At 51.6% G+C, this 13,692-nt stretch overlaps 1 protein-coding gene across 1 annotated transcript; it reads right to left on the bottom strand.

The window, feature by feature from the left end:
- Positions 1–2,950: 2,950 nt before the first annotated feature.
- Positions 2,951–12,428, bottom strand: MORN3 (MORN repeat containing 3). Its single transcript, XM_058531376.1, has 6 exons — positions 12,252–12,428; positions 8,854–9,011; positions 6,828–6,987; positions 3,978–4,162; positions 3,616–3,702; positions 2,951–3,202 (listed from the first exon to the last, which is right to left on the bottom strand). The coding sequence occupies exons 1-5, from the start codon at positions 12,394–12,396 to the stop codon at positions 3,622–3,624; spliced, it is 729 nt and encodes a 242-aa protein (XP_058387359.1). The 5' UTR covers positions 12,397–12,428; the 3' UTR covers positions 2,951–3,202; positions 3,616–3,621.
- Positions 12,429–13,692: the final 1,264 nt, after the last annotated feature.

The raw sequence follows: 13,692 nt of genomic DNA, 5'->3' as shown, positions 1-13,692 counted from the left end.
TTGGGTCTGGACTGCCTGGTATTATTTCTCCTGCTGCCCCAATCAGGTGAGCCTCTGAGCAGATTTTTTTTTTTCAACATTTTATTTCGAGAAATTTCAGACTTATGCAAAAGTTGCATGAAAAGTAACTGAAATATATATATACGGTCATTTCTTGTTATTCACGGTAGTTCTGTTCTATAAAGTCACTGTGAACACTGAATTAGTGGATATTGAACCGCTGCTCCTAAGGGAAATATGGGGTTAGGTTCCTGCGAGCCTCTGTTGACAACATTTTTATCAACCGATCCGTACATGACCTTGTTTTATGTATGTTTCTGTTTAAAGACACCTTACTTAATATATATTGTTGACTCATTAACAGGGAACTCACCACCAACGGCACTGTCACTTGTGCCTGAATGAAGCTTACCTAACACAGGTATTTTCTCTGTAAGGCATATCAGGTTGTGCATTTTGGCAGGAATGTTTGTCTCCATTTTGCAGATGACAAAACTGATGCCCAAAGAGGTTAAGTAATTGGCCAGAATTCAAACCTGGAAATTCTGGCTCAGAGCCCAGGCACTCATCAAAATCTGACATGGGTTGATTCTGGGTTTGCTTGAGAAATTGGAAGATCCAGCAGCAACAGCACTGGGCTCACCTTCTTGCAGAACAGCAATGAGTTGTAGCCATCCTCTTCCCCAGGAGATGTGTTTGCCACAGTCCCCACCACTCCCTCTTGTCTCATACCAGGCCAGCTTCATTTATGTTACTTGCCTTGCCCTCATAGGCCTTTGAGTTTGAGAGCTCTGTCTGTCCCAGAAACCCAATATAGAAAGTGGTTTTATAAAAGCAAAGTGCTCCGGCTGAAGTGAAAGTTGGTTGGGGGAAGGTGTGGCCTTAAGCTCTTGTCCTGTGCAGACTTGGACATAGCCAATAGTAGCTTCGTGGGCTGAGTGGGGAAGGGGGCCCTCCTTTTTCCTATCATAGCAGCTTACCTCCATCGTCCCTCCCGATCCCTGGACAGCCCTGTGACGACTGAGTAGGACAGGGCAGAGGGCCCTGTGTGAAATCCTCCACTGCTCCCCAGAGAAGACCTGGGCATCTTCCATGCCTTCCCCTGAGATAGCACCTCCCTGCTTCTGCAGAGACTTGGGGTCCAGCTGGAATAATTTCTGGACTGTGACGGTAACCATAGGTTTTCTTTCCTAAACTTGGCTGAGCTCAAGAATCACCAGATTGGCTTCTAAAATGCAGATTTCCAAGCCCTTCCCTTGGAAGTTCCAATTCAAATTGGTCTGGGTGTGTCTCTGGAATCTGTATTTTTAACAAGCACTCAAGGTACTCTCAAACCCAGGCAACTTAGAGAAACACTGGTAGCTAAGAACACAGTCTCAATTTAGTTTCCGTTTCATTTATGTTTTGAATAGATAGTACATTCACACGGTTCCAAATACAACAGTGAAAAGTTGTTCTCGCTCCCATTCCCAGGTTCCCAGAGACAACTATTGTTGCCAGTTTATTGTGTTCCCATCTAGAGTGATTTTATACATAAACAAGCACACACACCCCCTACTTTGTCTGAAAAATGGTAGCCTTCTTTACACACTGCCACTGTTCTGCACATTAAAAGCAGATAGACCTAAGTTTAAGGACAGTCGCTTTCTAGCTGGGTGACTTGTGAACCTCCCTGAACCTTGGTTTCCTCCTCTAAAATGGCACTAATATAGCAGGATACCTCATAGGTTGTTGAGGGGTCATGGGAGAGGACACACGTAAAACTGTCAGCACAGGGCCTGGCACCAAGTGAGTGCTCTATATCTGGTTAATTCTGCACCCCAGGGCGGCCAGCTCAGCTTCCTAGTAGCAGAGCTACAGACAGAACCATGTCTTTGGTCAGGCCGCCCCACCGTGACTTAGAAGGCAGAGAGAACCTCGATAGTGTCAGCGTTTATTGAGCCCTCTGCTACGTGCCAGGCAGGTACTTGCTGAGGGCTTTCTGAACATCACCATCACGGTATTTCAGGGTTACACTCTTGACCTTGGGCTGAATAATTGTTTCGTAGACTGTTTACACTGTAGTGCGTTGGATCCCCAACCTCTACCCACTAGGTGCCAGCGTTCTTCCCTGCCAGTTGTGACAACCAAAAATGTCTCCAGACATTGCCATGTCCCAGGGAGGGAGGGGGACAAAATCACCCTCGGATTAGAGCCACGCCTTATTTCATCCTCACAGTAACCGCAATAACCCTGGGTGGTAAGTACCGTTACTGTCCCGTATTAGAGTCTGGGTGACATACCCAAGGACATACAACTAATAAATCACCGCTGGCACTCACACCCAGAGTCTGACTGCAGACTACCCGTTACGTGAGAGTCCCTCTTATCTCGGAGGAACGCTGTCTAGATTAGAATTAGAATTATGCAAAGGCATTCCCAGATACCTGCTTCACAGTAACCTCAATACATGTTAGTCGTTATATCTGTTAACAAATCCTCAAAACCCCCTTGTGAAATCTCCTAAGTCCCATTTTACAGATGGGGCAACTGAGGTCACTTGCTTAGGGTCACACAGCCAGTCAGTCAGGGGTTCTGGCTGCACATTAGAATCACCTGGGGAACTCGATGAAGGCCTGGGCCTCACCCCAGATGAGAATCTCTGAGTGTGGGACCTGGGCATCCGTAGTTTTTAAAGCTCCCGTGGGGTTCCAAAATTGAGAGTCTCTGTCAGGTTGAGAATCCAGGTCAGGTTTTAACCCCAAATCTTAGTGACCAGTGTGACCAGAAGCAGGCTCTTTCTCCTCTGGAGTATCTCAGAGGTCAGAGACCTGGAGACACCTCCCCTTTCTCCCCCAAGGTGAACCCATGCAGCCCATGGGGACGTCTTCCCTTTTCTCTACCTGGAATCACGCCGGAGGCTCCCCCCCACGCCCCCATCCACAACCACAGGCCCCAGGCTAATGCCACCAGATTCTCCTTTATTCTCGTACACTCAGAGATGGGGTCCTAGAATGAAGGCTGTAATGAGAGGGTCCCCGAGGCCAGCCGGGGAGAGAAGCACTGGCCCCTGTGGGTGAAGAACAATCCAGTGCTGGAAGGAGTGCGTGCCCTTTGAGGGTGCCAGGCTGCGCCCAGAGTCACCACTGGCTCCTCCAGGAGCCGCACCGGTCTGAGCAGTTGGGTGATGTGGGCTTGAATTTCTTCCAAGCTCTGGTGTTCTCTGCAGCGGCAAGGGGGTGGTGGGAGCTGGCGTTTCCAAGACTGTGGCAGTGCCCTCTCCTCAAACCTCATTTATACCCACCCCAGGAAGGTTTAGGGCTGGAGGCCCCACTGGACAGGTGTGCAAGTGAAGGCCGGGACAAACCGCCTCACTCAAGGGCATACGGGGGCAAGCAGACCACCTGGCTCCAATCCAGCATTCAGCCCAGGAGGCAAATGGGAGGATTTGGGCAGGACGGGAATGAACTGGTCTGGGAAATGAGTTTTGAAGCAGAGGAACCAAAAAGGACCAGCTAGACTGTAAGAGTTAAGAAACCCACCCTCTCTGGTCCTGCCGCTGAGCTCCTTGGCCAAAGGAGACCCTAGGAGCTACCCCACCACATCAGAGGCTGGCAGGCGTGCCTGCCCCCTCACCTGGCGTCATTCCTCTTCTTCCTCCTCTGTCTTCTTGAACATGGCCAAAGCTGCTTCCAGCACACCATCGGGGTCGAGAATTTTGACCTGGAGGGAAACAGCAGGGGTTGGTTTGGGGAGCACGGAAAGCCCAGGCTGCCAGCCTTGGGGGTGCTGCCAGCCTTGAGGGGTTCTGCTTACTTTGGGGGTGCTGCCAGCCTCATGGGGTGCTGCCTGCCTCCCTGGGGATGCCCTGACTGAAAACAAAACCTTGTCTGTTCCCTGGCTGGACTGGGCTGGGCCAGCTGGGCTGGGTGTGGCTGGGGTGCTGTTTTCAGTCTCTCTCTGGGTGTGGCCACAGGGCCCTCGTGGGAGCTGCCCACCTTAGGAATGGGGAACTGGGTGGGCTCAGGGGCCTCATCACGGCCAAAGTCAATCATCGTGCCACACTTGGCCACGTTGTCCACCCAGAAGCCTTCAAACAGCTGACCGTGGTTCAGGTGGAAGAAACGTCCCGGGCCGTTCTTCATGCCTCTCTGCCAGGAGCCCTCGTAGCGGTTTCCATTCTCTGGGGGAAAGGACAGGGAGGCGTGGGTGCTGGGCACACCAAACCAGGCCAGACTACCAGGCGGGCCCCTCCACCATGCCCGGGCTGGACCCTCTGCTGATCCTGGGCTAGACACTATGCCCACCAGGAAGCCGGAAGGAAACCAGGTTGACCAGAGTATGCTGAGCTGGGTGGGTGGAGTGGTGTCTGAGACGACTGACCTATAACGTTAGAGCCCTGAGGTGTCAGCGACTTCCGGAATCAGACCTGCTTCATTTCTTGCCTCCACTACTTACTTGAACTTGGACAAGCAACTCTTTTAGCATCATTTCCTATCTGTAAAAAATATAGCTAATAATACATACAATGTTTTTTCAGCACTTACTCTGTGCCTGGTTCTTTGCTATGTTTCTGAACTCACTTCCTCCTCACAAGAAGAGTTCTGTGAAGGATGACAGACTCCATTTTACAGATGGAGCTTGAGAAGCTCAGGGAGTTTGATTGACTTGCTTGAGGTCACAGAGCTGAGAAGTGGCAGAGGCAGGATTTGAAACCAAGGCCGTTCATCCCAGGAGAACATGCTCTTAATCAGAATCAATTCTACTTCTCATCTGATGGTGGTAGTGGTGTAAATGTAATAATAATAAAGCTAACACTTCTCCGTTCAGACACTAGCTGTGTGACCTTGGGCAGGTCACTTAACCGTTTTGTCTCATTTCCTCATTTGTAAAACGGAGATAATGCTAACATCTACCTCAGAGAATGATTGTAAAGATTAAACGAGTCGATACACGGAAATGACTTAGAGGAGTACTGATAGACCCAAGATCAGAGGTCAGCAACTTTTTCTGTAAAGGGGCAGATAGTAAGTATTTTCGGCTTTGCAGACCACAGCGTCTCTGTCGTAGCTACTGCCATTGCAGTGCAAAAGCAGCCAAGGACAATATGTAAATGAACGAGCAAGTTTGTGTGCCAATAAAACTTTATTTACAAAAACATGTATCAGGCTGGATTTGGCCCAAGGGCCGTAGTTTGTGGACCCCTGCTACACAGAAGCAAGAGCTAGTGATATTATCACTGAATACTTACTATCATGTGTCAGGCCCCATGCTAAGCACTTTACAAATAGAACCCTCGTTTAACCTTCACAATAATCCTAGTTAAGGTTTATTTTTAGCCTTACTTTACAGATGAGGAAACTGAAGCAGAAAGTGTAAGCAAATTGCCCGAGGTCCCCCAGCTAGTAAGAATTTGAACCAGGATTTGCTCTGAGACAGGCTGGCTCCAGAGTTCAAGCCATTAGTCCAGTTGCCCCAATGCCTCCACTTGACTGAATCTCATTGGGAGTTGGAATCTTGAGTTTTCAGGACTCTGGGCTCTGGTTTGTGTCCTCACCAAGAGCACCTACTATGTGCCACGCACGGGGGAAACAGTGGGGAACAAAACAGATACAGTCCTAGTGCTTATGCAGCTCTCAGTCTGGAAGGACAACGACACTAGCTTTACAGAGAGCCTACTAGGTACCAGGCCCGGTTCTAAGCACTTTACACAGACTCCCTCATCTAATCCTCACTACAGACCTATGAAGGGTATGACGATTACTCCCATTTTACAGGTGAGGAAAGTAAGGCACAGAGAGGTGAAGTAACTTGCCCAAGATTATACACCTAGTGCTAGGAAGGAAAGGAAGCAGGTGCTGAGAATAATGGGGAGAATGTGCTCTAGGTGGGGTGGATAGGGAAGGCCTCTCTGAGGAGGAGACAATGCAAAGCTCTGGGGGATCTTCTTTCTGTTCCAGGACGAGGGAGCAGCAGTGCAAGGGCCCTGAGGCAGAACATGTGGGAGGAACTGAAAGAACGCTAATAGGGCAAAACCAAGGGCAAGAGGGGTGGGAGGCAAAGCTGAAGAGGCGAGCAGGGCCAGATCATGCTGAGCCCACAGACCCCCGTCAGGGCTCTGAACTCAGTCTCAGGGCAATAAGGAGCTATGGAAAGGTTGAGAGCAGGGCAGTGACAAGTTCCACTTTATAAAAAGCTCACTCTGGTTGCTGTGTAAAGAATGCATTAAGTCCTGACCCCAGTGCGGGCTCTCTGTCCTCTTCCCTCTGCCTGGGAATGCTCTTCTCCAGCTCAACGCATATCTGGCTCCTTCTCTTCCTTCGGGTCTCCATTCACATGTCCCCTCCTCAGGGAGGCATTCCTGATGTAAGTCAATGTAAACAGCCGCTGTCCTCTACTTCTTGGTCATTCTCCAACACACCTTTCTGTTTTCAAGGGGGAATTCCTTAGCACTCTGACCTCACAACTAACAGGCTGTGTGACCTCCAGCGAGAGATTTAACCTCTCTGTGCTTCAGTTCATTTGTAAAATGGGGATAAGAATACCTATCTTTTAGGATTGTAGTGAGGACTAAATGGGCTCAGTGCTGTTAAGTGTAGGCTATGATTATTATGACCATACGAAACTGTCTTAATTGCTCAAGTGTTTATTGTTAGGCGCCCCTTTTAGAGTATAAGCTCCCTAAGGGCAGGATCTGGTCCTCCCATTCACCTCAACGGGGCTTTGCGGGGCGTGACCCGGGGCGTGGCCTGATGGGGCGTGGCCAAGAGGAGTGCGGTCTTGGGGGCGTGGCCAGGTGGGGTGGGGGGTGGGGGTGGGGGCGGGGCGGGGCGGGGCGGGGCACTCACTCAGGCGCAACATGCCCTCCCCTTCTGGCTTGTCGTTGCACCACTGGCCCTCGTAGATGTCGCCATTGCTGTAGTACATGCGGCCCCACCCGCTGCGCTGGTTGCCACACCACTCACCCTCGTAATACTCCTTGGGTCCGAAAAACTGCATCCCATAGCCCTGAAAGCACCGAAGTGTCCTTGTTCATGGCGCCCCCACCATCCTCCCTGGCACCCAAGCCATACCCCGGGCTTCTTTCTTACTTCCTCCCTCAGCCATACATCCAAGCTGATGGCCATGGTTGAAAATTCTCCCCAGGCTGTCCATGTCCCTCTACCTCTCTGCTCCGGCCGTCACGCAGCCACCATGATTTCTCCCCTCCTCACTGGGCCCCCTCTTCCACTCTCCCATTCTCCCCGCCCCATGCATCCTCCATACAGCAGCGAGAAGGATCTTTACATTGCCCATCTGATCACGTTTTCCCCGTCTCCCCAACTCTGATTTGACCCTATTAAAAATCGCAGATGCCTCTGAGAATCAGATCAAAGCTACGGACTTTCTCCCCAGAAAAATGAACATAAACACCCCACTTAGCATCCAACCACAGAGAATCATGGACTCCCCAAGGATCACACCTAAGGAGGCTGGATTAAGTAGCCAAGTTTACCTCTTAAAATCCTGATTTCCCACATAACCTTCAAGGCCCCCACCTACCCCTCCCCTCACTCCCAGCCCTGTGGGCATACACATCTTGCTGCTTAATATCTCCTTCCCTTTTCGACTTCTGCCTCCCTTGCCACTTCCGCTGCTCCTTTTTTCTCCCTGGCTAACTCCTTGCGTCTTTTTTTTTTTTTGCAGAAGATTGGCCCTGAGCTAACATCTGTTGCCAATCTTCCTCCTATTTTCCCTTTTTCTCCCCCAAAGCCCCAGTAGATTGTTGTATGTCATAGCTGTATATCCCTCTAGTTGCTCGATGTGGGACCCCGCCTCAGCATGGCTTGATGAGCAGTGAGTACCTCTGCGCCCAGGATCCCAACCAGCAAACCCCCCGGCCTCAGAAGGGAGGCACACGAATTTAACCACTACGCCACCGGGCCAGCCCTCCTTGCATCTTTTGGTGTCACCTCCTACAGGAAGCCTGCCCTGAACTCCCAATGATCTTCCTCTGGGCTAGGTGTTAGCATAGAGATGAAAACCTGTATCCTAACATCGTATTATATGTAAACTGTTTATTTTGGGATCTCTGTGTCCTGTTCCCCCCCACCCCCAAAAGCAATTTGAGACAGAGATCATGAAGTCCTGGGCTCTACCACTTGTCCACAGTGCGGCCCCAGGCAAGGCACTTCACCTCTCTGAGCTTGTTTCCTCATCAGTAAAATGGGAATGATGATGATGATGATGATGATAATGCTGCTGCTGCTGATGTTGCTGTGCGAGTTAACTGAAGTACCATATATCATGTTCCAGGGTCACAATAGCAGTTATTCCACAGCAATACTGTATTATTACCTGTCTCCATGGCCTCTGGTGAGGATTCGGGCGTTTATGGGTGGGAGACATGCCTCTGGCTGGCTTCTACCCCCAGGATGTTCCTCTCTTGTCCTGTGGTCAAGGGTGTGGCCTCTACTTTCTCGTTCCCACTTTTCCTACCCTCCTCCCGGTCTTATCCAGGCCAAACAGAAGGGGGATTCTCAGAAAGGGATGCCCAGGGAAAAGAAAGCCAGGAAATGAGTGGGTACGAGGCGGGAGGAAACTTCGCCCCCACACAACCTGGCTGGCTTCTCGTAGCCACAGTGCCTTTCAGGGCTCCTCCCTGGGCCCTCTCCTCTTGCTTCCTGTTTCCTGGGTTTTGTTCTGAGAAGCCTTGATGATACCCCCACCCCTTCCTTCTCCCACCCACACAGCAACCCTGCCCTCCTCCCCTCAGATCCCCCCCTGTTCTCCCAGGCCTCTCTGACTGCCACTGCTATACACACCCACACCCACATCCACACCCAAACATAGCATGCCTGGCCCACACCCCAGGGCATGATGGGAACCACTCACCGATTTCTTATCGCCCTTCCACCAGCCCGAGTATACTCTCCTGTGCCTTCCCGTCTCTTGGTCAGGAAGGCTGAGGGTGCCATAGCCATCTCGCTTCCCAAACTTCCAGTCCCCCTCATAGATGGCTCCTTTCTTCTTCCAGATCTGCGTTCCTTTCCCTGGTGACACACGGATGCGCCAACACTGCCGACATGGCCTCCATGGGGCCCTGGGGGAGGGTGTGCAGAGGCAGGCACTGTGTCTGCCTGGATGTCAGGGGCCCCTAGACTAGACAATCCTCCAATACTGTGTCCGGGTCTGTGCCTCCTCTCTAGACCCCCAGTACCCGGGAAAACCCCAAGAGAGTTCCATTTCTACAAACAGTGGTTCTCCAGCCCTTTGCCCTGAAGCCAGAGTGATTGATATAGCAAACTCCAAGTATAAATCTGCCCCTTCAGCATTTCAGCTTCATCTCTTAATAACACTGAATGGAATGAATAATACCGAATGGATACGTCAGATGGCCAGGGTTTCTAGAGAGTGTTCTGCATATTTCTTCAGCTCTCCTGAACATACATGGAGGCCCATCTCTTACTACTCCAGCCACTTCTGTGTCCTCCACTCCCACCTTCCAGACTGCCCTCCAACCACTATGGCCTCCATGCTGATCCTGGAACCCACCGAGATACGCTTCCGCCTCAGGGCCTTTGTACCTGCTTGTCCCTTAGCCTGGAACACTCTTCCCCAAATATTCATTTACTCCCTTCCACTTGCAAGTCTTTGCTCAAATCTCATTTTCTCGATGAGGACTACCCTGACCATCCCATTTAAAATAAGCCTCTTCTGCCCGCTTATCCTGCTGTTTCTTTCCATATCTCTTATCAACTCCTAACATAATAGATAATTTACTTATTTATCGTTTATTGTCTGTTGTCTGTCTCTTCCAGGAGAATGTGTGCTCCACGAGGGCACAGACTTTGGTCTATTTTGCTCAATGCTCTAGTCCCACCACTGAAGAACAGTGCCTGGCATGTTGTAAGTGACCAATACTTGAACAAAGACATTTGTTGAACAAAGGGATGAGTAAAATATTTGTGGAGTACATATATGGGCCAATTCATGTCTTGGTTCTTGGTAGCTCAGGAACAAATCCAACATTGTCCCTGTGAGCTTTTTGATCTCAGGCAATTAACTTAATTCTCTGGGCTTCAGATTCCTCATCTGTAAAATGGGGATAAGACTAGCTCATGGGCTTGTTCTCTTCATTAAATTTATTAATATATGTAGAAGACTTAGAACAGTGTCTGCAAATAGGAAATATAGCAATTATTTTTGCCTTTGAGGTAGGGCCCTGCCACACTGCAGGGAACACTTGTTTGTTTGTACCTGTCCTCCTACCCTTCTGGGCTCAGTTCAAACATCACCTCTGACTATGTTCTCATGGCCCCTTTCATGTCTCCATCACACCCTGATGCCGCCACTTTTAGCCATGTGACCTTGAGTAAGTCACTTCCTCTCTCTGAGCTGCAGTTTCCTCATCTGTAAAACGGGAAAACCTGTTGTGCAGGTTCTCTGGGGGACTGAAAGCTCCCTGAGGGTGGGGAATATGCAGATGCCCAGTACAGGGCCTGGCAGGAGCAGGAGTGCATTAATGGGTGGATGAATGAGCAGTCTGGGAACCGCTGGGCCTGTCCTTGCCCCACGTGATTCCTCTCTTGACTGCTTCCAGTCTGCTTAATCTGTTTACATCACAGCAACCCAGCTGAGCTTGGTCAAAAGGTGAGTGTTGAAGAAGGGGGGTTGGGCCTGGATTCTCGGACAGGTCTTCTTTCTGCAGCCCCAGCCCCATCAGCTCTATGCCTCCAGGGTCAGAGGGGAGGCAGGACTCACACAGAAGGAGGGCTCACTCAGCAGGCCACATCAGCCCACAATGCCATATCACAGGTGGGGCAGCCCAGATCCAGAGAATGGGATGTGGTACTCAGTGGTAGCGCCAGTCTCAGAGCCTCAGGGTCTTGACTCCTGGTCCAGGGCTCTGTCCACACCACATGCTGCCCACAAGGACTGAAGTACACCCACAGACATCTTTAACCACACACAGAGCTCAGAGCAGCTGCATAAAGCCTGGCCTTTTTTTTTTTTTTTGTGAGGAAGATCAGCCCTGAGCTAACATTCATTCCAATCCTCCTCTTTTTGCTGAGGAAGACCGGCCCTGAGCTAACATCTATTGCCGATCCTCCTCCTTTTTTTTTTTCCTTTTTCTCCCCAAAGCCCCAGTAGATAGTTGTAGGTCATAGTTGCACATCCTTCTAGTTCCTGTATGTGGGACGCCGCCTCAGCATGGGCAGACAAGTGGTGCGACGATGCGCACCCGGGATCCCAACCCGGGCCGCCAGTAGCGGAGCGTGCACACTTAACCGCTAAGCCATGGGGCCGGCCCCAAGCCTGGCCTTTAAGTCAGAGCTGAGGGTGAGTTTGTGTCACATGCTGGGTGGGGTCAGTTCTTTGGTGGGCTTCTTAGACAAGGATGGTTCTGAATAGAGATCCCTGCCATGCTCAGCCCTCAGAGAACATTCCAGAAGTTCCCCTTCTGCACAGACCCTGGGCTACAGGCTTGATAGATGTTATCTTTTATCTTTAAAGATAGATATTATTCCCATTTTACAGATGGGGAAACTGAGGCTCAGAGTGGTGTAGTGATTCACTCCAGGCCCTTGTTGGTGGAGCTGAGACTCTGACCCAGGTTTCTGGACTCCAAAGCACTTAACACTGGAAGGCAGGAGAGAAGGTGGTTAAGAGCATAGAGTCTGGAATTACAAGAGCGGAGTGAGAAGCCATGCCACTGTTTTTTTTTTTTTCCTTCAGGGCTTAGTTTGTATCAACGGGACCCCCGTGTTCCCTGCTGGTGAGACCCAGAGCCCAGCTCAGTTAAAGTCGGAGCCCCAGATACTTCGGGGGCGGGGGGAATCCTCCCTCGCCCACTGCTGGTCAGACCTCAGGCTCAGCCGTCTTCAGAATGGTGTCAGGGTTGAGTGAAGACCAGAACCCCAGTTGCTAGCCCGTTTCTGGGGGACCACCTTTTCCTCCTGCTAGCTACCCCAGGCTGAGCCCAGGTTTCAGAGGGGAGGGACGGAGCTGGAGTCTTCAGAGCCCTAGCTGCAGCTGGTGTCTCAAGACCACTTTGTCCCCTGCTGATCCCTGAGCCCTTTGCTCAGCTTAGGTCAGGGCTGAGTTCTGTTCCAGAGCCCCAGCGTGTGGAGTCCCCTGGCTGGTGCAAGTTAGATTTACCCCTTTGGGGAGCCTTGGGGACACATCTTATGTCCCCAGTGAGCTCTGCACCCTGCGTTTTTGGTCCCGGTCGCCCAACACAGCCCAGACCCTACACTCACCGCCCGAGCCCCTGAGGGTCCCCCACTCACCGTGTTTCATGTTGTCCTTCCACTCACCCACATAGCGGTCGCCATTGACAGCATACACCTGGTGCCTCAGTCCATTCTTCTGGGCCTTCCGGTCCCATCCCTTCCACAGGGGCTCCGACTTATGTGGGCACTTGGAGACAGGCATGTCAGCTGCTTCTGCGGGGCCAGAGGATGCTGGCAAAGGGTTAGGGACATCGGGGGCTCAGTGCACCCCACCTAATGCCAGGATCCTAGGGCTTCCCAAGGATGCACCTGTCTGAGCTCAAATGGGGTGAGTCATGTGTGTTCTGAGTCCTCGAGGGAGATGCGCAGCCCTTGGGGAGGATCCTTTTGTGCTGAACTGACCCTTGGTTGTGCCCTCCCTTGCTTCTCCAGGGGCCCCCCTGGGGGGGTCTGATGGCACAATTGCTTGGGAACCCAGGGAAACCAGTAGAGCAGGGGCGTTTGTGATGGCATGAGGATGAGCTGCCCCTGGGCAGAGTGACAGTCACACATTTAATAACCAGTATGACCAATCAGAGTGGATGCTGGCCATACAGCTAGAACTTGGCCCGGAGCCCCCAGTGGTAAGCACTGGGATGCCCTTCAGGGAAGTGGGGGGTCGCTACGCTGTGCTGGGCTGGCAGACAGCTGCTATGGCACAGCGCACAGCCCCCCCCAACCACCACCAGACCAGCACCCAGCACTTTAGCCCCCTGGGTCCTGCCTCATCTGCCTGGTGGATAGGATGGTGGGAAAGCCCAGGGACTGGCTTTGCCGGGGTTTCCGAGCTGTCATGAATGCCCCAACTAAAGATACTGCCTGTAGGGTGACCACTGTCCCAGACTGCCCAGGACTGAGGGTTTTCAGGGACCTTGGACTTTCAGTGCTAAGACTGGGACAGCCCCAGGCACACCGGGATGGTTGGTCACCCTCCTACCTCTGAAGTCTGACCTCTGCCTGGGTACTCTACCTGTCTGCCTCACCATCGGAGCTCTCCTCCCTGCCCTGCCTTGTGGGGTCGCAGAGAGACTTTGGGTGCTCCAGGGCCTCTCCCCAGTTTGGGAGACCCCATCTATGCTCTTCATGTCCTCAGGATCTCCAGTGCAGACATTTATGTCTGTCTGTCTGTCTCCATGGGGCTTGTGCAAGGTGATAAAGATGGTCTCCTCCCAATCTTGGCAATTCCTGTTTCCCCTCAACAAATACCATCTATGCTGCTCCATGGGTTTGGGGAGTCCACACACACACACACTCTCACACACACACCAGCAGTGCTGCAGCAGGGCCTGGCATTAGGTATTTAACCATCAGCATGCAAAGGTGTTGACCAATCAGAATGACCTCAGGGCTGAGTCAGTTCCAGGAGATCATGGTGTCCCAGCATCCAGCCATCCAGGGCCAGTGTCATGGGTATGCGACCTGTGCAGTTGCACAGGGCCCCATGCTGAGAAGGGCTCAT

This window comes from Diceros bicornis, chromosome 35, assembly GCF_020826845.1.
Source record: "Diceros bicornis minor isolate mBicDic1 chromosome 35, mDicBic1.mat.cur, whole genome shotgun sequence".
Taxonomy (NCBI): Eukaryota; Metazoa; Chordata; class Mammalia; order Perissodactyla; family Rhinocerotidae; genus Diceros; species Diceros bicornis.
This window is presented reverse-complemented; position numbering and strand designations above follow the sequence as displayed.

What these genes read in the sequence shown, in the direction of transcription:
- MORN3 (XM_058531376.1), bottom strand. Translation starts at nt 12,396, where the DNA reads ATGCCTGTCTCCAAGTGCCCACATAAGTCGGAGCCCCTGTGGAAGGGA. An exon ending in GAAGGACAACATGAAACACG is followed by an intron (nt 9,012 to 12,251) that starts GTGAGTGGGGGA and finishes GTGTGTCACCAG; the next exon opens with GGAAAGGAACGCAGATCTGG. An exon ending in GGAGGGCATGTTGCGCCTGA is followed by an intron (nt 4,163 to 6,827) that starts GTGAGTGCCCCG and finishes CCTTTCCCCCAG; the next exon opens with AGAATGGAAACCGCTACGAG.